Consider the following 5,909-nt stretch of genomic DNA (forward strand, 5'->3'; position numbering starts at 1 on the left):
TTTTGTTTTAAATGATGAAACTTTCTCTTTACTGTCATTCTTTTTTCCTGATATTTTTACTGACAAATGTCATTAATCTCAATGCCCAATTGCCCATGCTGACATAAACCAAGAACCACAAGAACGGAAATTAAAGTAAACAATGATACATTATATTAGGATAGGATGTGTTCTCAATTCAGATTGCATTAATTTTTAACAACAGCACGCCTGTAAAGAATACAAATTGGATCACTTCAAGGCCTAGTGTGCATCCTTTCGATTGGGGTGAACAATTAGTTGAAATATGGAGAGCTCAAGATGAAATGATTTCAACGATCATAAGGGGAATATTAAAAATTTTAACAAAGGTTTGACAGATAAGTTTTCTCAATAATATTTTCTATTCCATTTAAAAAACTATAAAATATATATAGGAACAAGAACGGGCAATCGCCGGCTCCAGTTGGTGGAGAGTGATCCCGTCTCATTATAGAATACAAAAAAAACCATACATAAGAACAAAACAAAATGAACAAAAACACAACAAACAAAAGAACAAAAAATGTATATAGATATTTTGATAGGCTTGAAATTTTTGTATGAACTGGTTCTTCATTTGTCGCATCATTTGACTTTTAAAAAAAGGGTTCCTATAAAACTGGTGCTGTAAGAGGCTTTTCTTCTCACCTCTATATCCCATCTTCTTAGCTTCTCTGGTTCAATTTGTGTGTGATTTGAGAGGGAAAAGAGAAAAGAGACAGAATGAGTTCAAATTGTTTGATAGAGAAGCCACATGCAGTTTGCATACCATTCCCAGCTCAAGGCCACATTAACCCACTGCTGAAACTAGCCAAACTCCTCCACTACAAAGGTTTTCATATAACTTTTGTGAACACTGAGTTCAACCACAAACGCCTCCTTAAATCCCGAGGTCCCAATTCTCTTGATGGCTTTCCATCCTTTCGATTCGAGACCATCCCCGACGGCCTGCCTCCAACTGATGCCAATGCCACCCAAGACATACCATCCTTATGTGATTCCACTAGGAAACGCAGCTTGCCTTACTTCAGAGACCTTTTGTCCAAGCTTAACTCTTCGCCCGATTGCCCTCCTGTAAGTTGCGTAGTTTCTGACGGTGCCATGGGCTTCACTCTAGATGCAGCCCAAGAATTTGGCCTTCCAGAAGTGCTTTTCTGGACAACCAGTGCTTGTGGCTTCTTGGCCTATGTACACTACCACCGCCTCATTGAAAAGGGTCTAACTCCTCTCAAAGGTTTTATTCTCAACTAAAAGGAAAACCCTACTTCTAGTTTGGTCATTTGGAATGACTGACTTTGCAATGAACATATATTTACTGATCATGATCTATTTTTATTTTATTTTTGGTTTGCAGATGAACATCTTGTCCTAAACCGTTCTACTTGACATTATTTTTAACGCATTATTTCTTAATTTGATTTGCAGATGCCAGTTATTTGACAAACGGCTATTTGGAGACTGAGATAGATTGGATACCAGGCATGAGAGGCATCCGACTAAAGGACATCCCCAGCTTCATTAGAACCACAGACCCAGATGATATCATGCTGGATTTTTTGGTGCATGAAACAGAGCGAACTCGAAAAGCTTCCGCAGTCATCTTTAACACCTTCCATGACTTTGAACATGAAGTTTTAGATGCACTTTCGACTTTGCTACCACCTATTTACTCCATTGGACCCCTGCATCTACAGATTAATCAGATCCCGGCAGATAGCGAGTTAAAGGAGATAAGATCAAACCTATGGACAGAGGAACCAGAGTGTCTAGAATGGCTTGACTCTAAAGAACCTAACTCTGTGGTTTATGTCAACTTTGGAAGCATCACAGTGATGACAGCAGAGCAGCTAATTGAGTTTGCTTGGGGACTTGCAAATAGCAACCAGACCTTCTTTTGGGTGATTAGGCCTGACCTTGTTGGTGGGGATTCAGCTGTGTTTCCACCAGAGTTTGTGAAAGAGACCAAAGAAAGGAGCCTGTTGGCAAATTGGTGCCCTCAAGAACAAGTCCTGAGCCATCCGGCTGTAGGAGGGTTCTTGACTCACAGCGGTTGGAACTCTACTATTGAAAGTGTGTGTGCTGGAGTGCCCATGATCTGCTGGCCCTTCTTCGCAGAGCAACAGACCAATTGTAGGTACAGTGAGAAAGAGTGGGGCATTGGCATGGAGATGGAGAGTGATGTTAAAAGAAACCACGTAGAGGGGCTTGTGAGAAAATTAATGGAGGGAGACGAGGGCAAAGAGATGAGGAAGAAAGCCCTGGAATGGAAAAAGTTGGCAACGGAGGCCACCAGTCCTAATGGCTCATCTTTTGTGGGTTTGGACAAAATGGTTAACCAGGTGCTTCTATCTCCATGAAATATTGGAATTCATAAGAATTCTACCTAGTTGGTATTTTGTATTTGGCATACTTAAAACCTAAAAATTCTAGTGCTTGAAAACCATGTTATTCTTACTCACTTGCACTATAGTAGTAAGCTGCCTCATATCCTGTTAATACCTAAGATTATGTTCTTTTTCCCCTCATTAACGGAGGAGCTCGATTTGGCAAGACTATCAGCAACCATGTTCCTTCTCTAGAGACCTGAGCTATCTAAACTCTTCCAAGCCACCTCAAAACACACTCAAATTAAAACAAGCGTGACAACAAGATAACAGAAATTCATACCTCCATAACATGTATTACTCACCCATGAATAAAACTCTATAAATCATATATATATATATATATATAAATATATATAAGAAATCATACAAATACTATGTATTTTATACTATCCCTCTGTCATTTTTCCTCCATGTTTACAATGACATCCGCACGATAATAACATGAGGACGTCCGGATGAGAGAATAACTATATATTCTGCAAATTGAAGAAGACGTCATGCAAAGAAAACAAAGCCGTTAAATTTATTGCCATATTAATTTTAGGGAGATGTTTCTTAGACTTGCCTTTTTTATAGTGTTATATACTGTAAATTAATTACAAATTATAAATAATTCAGTATAAGTCCAATTGTTATGATAGAATTTGAGTGCAATCCACACACTTATTGTTAGTAATCCAAGTCCTTTGACTTTTGTGCCACATAGGATTAGTTACCTTTTTTCAATTTCTGACATTTATATTTTATATTTTTAATTTTTTTTTTATGCTGTGGTTCCAAATTTGCCCCTAAAATATAAATAAGGTAAGAAGTGTTTTCGTGATTTCATTTGGCCATTACAAGGCACATTTTTTGTACTTTTTTGCATGTTTATGTTCTCTTCGTCTGTTTACACCTTCACTTATATCATAGAGACATTTTGTTTTAATGGGATTATTTTTGCCTATATGATAGGTACATTTGGGTTTAGTACCTCCCTTAATTGCTTGCCACCAGCAGGTCAATTTACATGTAACACAGATATAGGTATTTTGTTGAAATGAAACACTTTGTTATCGACTTTATCTTTCAAATTTTCAATTTGCTTTGGTGTCGTTTTTGCCTTTTTGTTAACAAACAGATAAAACAAATTTGTGGATGCTCTATTTACCTATAACTGCATATGATCTATATACCTATATCCCAGAAGCATGAATTACCAACGTGTTTTCTACCTGGAGGCTGGAATGATGGAAACATGAAAATATAGTTGGGGTCCTTCCTCTACCTATACCATAGGAAACAGGCCAAACCATATAATCGTTCTTCTACCTATGGCATTGGTATGTATAAGGAACTAAGCGTAATAGAAAAGTAGGAACCCCAATCACACAATTTACCTGTACAACAGGATCAGAAACTGATGTTTAGTGGCAGAGGAAATTTGCTTGGAAGGAGGAAATTTGCTACTATAATAGTGAATCATACATAGAAACCCACAAATCAGAGGAAATTTGCTTGGAAGGAGCATGACGTTTGGAGAAACGTAAATTCTGCAATTTGTCGATCTGTCTGTGCTTTCCATTTCTATATAGTGGCAGCAATTGTAATTACATTAAAATTTGTGGACATACTGTTTGCTTAGGTGGCTAATAAACACCTAGTCTTGTGGACTGGAATTAAGAGGTAAAAACTCTAGTCCTGCATCCATTATATATTTGTAAAATTGGAACTATATCTAAGAGCCCCTAAAAATTATGGGCATATTAATTGCTTACTTGGCGAAACACATAGGTTGCTGGATTTTAATTGAAAATGGAGAGCTTATCGACTTCATCATCTTAATAAAAATGGACCTATATATAAGAAGCTCTATCCACCATCTCTCCCTTTGACATTTCCAGCCACCCTCTCAAGTCATTTTCCACACATAGAAAGATCCTCCCCCTCCTTCCATGCCTTCTAGCCACAACATCTCTCTCTGGAAAATGACTTGAGAATTTTCTGTGTGTGGAAAAAGATACCTGATAATCAAACAATCCAAAAATGTAAGAATCCAAAAACGTGGAAAGAAAAGTTAAAAAGGAAAACTTGCCATAAAAAGTAATGCCATTTGTAAAATTTCTCCATTGCAGTTCCCTCCCACTCCTTCCATGCCTCCAAGCCACAACCTCTCTCTCTCCTCTCTCTCTCTCTCAAAAAACCTGAGAATCTTTCTATGTGTGGAAAAAGATACCTGATAATCAAACAATCCGAAAGAGTAAAGAGTCCAAAATCGTGGAAAGAAAAGTTTAAAAAAAAAAACTTGCCAGAAAAAGTCCACCTCCAATTAAATGCCATATGTAAAATTTTCCCCATATTATACGACAATCAAATGCCTACTTCTAAAACAGAACCATATAATAATTGACAAATGAACTATAAAACTGTAAGTAGCATTTTGCTCGCTCCCTTATTATGTTAAAATGATGATGATAATATACTTTGAGTTAAGTAGTAGTAAGTATAAATATTTCTTAAAATCATAACACGAGGAATATTCTTTGGTAGGCATTGAATGTATGCCCTAAAGACAATTTTTTTAAGGGAGTTTCACTAAAACACCCAAAATGGGGGTTGAAATTATAAAAAAACCCAAGCACTATTTAAACATATAAACACACCCAAAACCCATCATTACACACACTCAAAACCCATTTATAAACACACCCAAAAAGTTGACTTTTGGGTTGATTTTGGGTGTGTTTCTATGTTTAAATAGTGCTTGGGTTTTTTTATAAATACATGTCTAGGATTGGGTTTATTTATAAATTTGTATTTTTTTAACTCTTGGATCTCATTTTTTCCACCACGGTTTTGATATGAGAATTACTGCTGAATCTATTCTCATGTCAAAGAAGTTCACCTTCTACATGAGCCAATGTGATATGATAATATATCATCAGGTATATGATTGGTGTGAACTTATGCAAACACAAAAACAAGAATATTCTCGAAGTTACGTGATTTTCACTTTCACTTGTCTCGATTTTACTACTTTTGGATATGCAAAATGACAATCAATAAAAATATATTATCCTCCACCAATCATGCTGTGTACATATGTCCAGACGTCAAGGAAAACTTGATTCAGATAGGCAGCTTTTGCGTACACGTCGCACCAATATGTCAGCATGGTGGGCATGCCCTATTATTATTATTAGTTACAAAGACAATCAATAATTAATTTGAAAGAATTAACAAAAACCTACTGGTTAAAATGTAACAAGTTGTAATCAACTTTGCTTCGTATGAGGTCAATGCGGTGCGTGCGGGAAGAGAAGGAACAGCTAGCAGGTTTTGTATCAACTTTGCTTTTGTTAATTTATATTTTTAGGGATCAACGCGCTTTGAAGTGTTAAATTGACCCTTGGCAGAAAAGAAGTCTTATATTAAGGGGTCACGATTTTGTCCCCGTTTGAATAATTGGACTGCTTGCGCAGGGGCCGACCTCAAGGAAACAGAGTTTGTAAACAACTCTCA

General features: G+C 36.7%; 1 protein-coding gene across 1 annotated transcript; it reads left to right on the plus strand.

Annotated features, from left to right (window-relative positions):
* Nucleotides 1-729: 729 nt before the first annotated feature.
* Nucleotides 730-2,575, plus strand: LOC103319542 ((R)-mandelonitrile beta-glucosyltransferase-like). The gene is made up of 2 exons (XM_016791462.2): nucleotides 730-1,255; nucleotides 1,447-2,575. Exons 1-2 carry the CDS (start codon nucleotides 745-747, stop codon nucleotides 2,376-2,378), a joined length of 1,443 nt encoding a protein of 480 aa, XP_016646948.2. The 5' UTR covers nucleotides 730-744; the 3' UTR covers nucleotides 2,379-2,575.
* Nucleotides 2,576-5,909: the final 3,334 nt, after the last annotated feature.

This window comes from Prunus mume, linkage group LG2 (genome assembly GCF_029339155.1).
Source record: "Prunus mume cultivar Tortuosa linkage group LG2, ASM2933915v1, whole genome shotgun sequence".
Lineage (NCBI taxonomy): Eukaryota > Viridiplantae > Streptophyta > Magnoliopsida > Rosales > Rosaceae > Prunus > Prunus mume.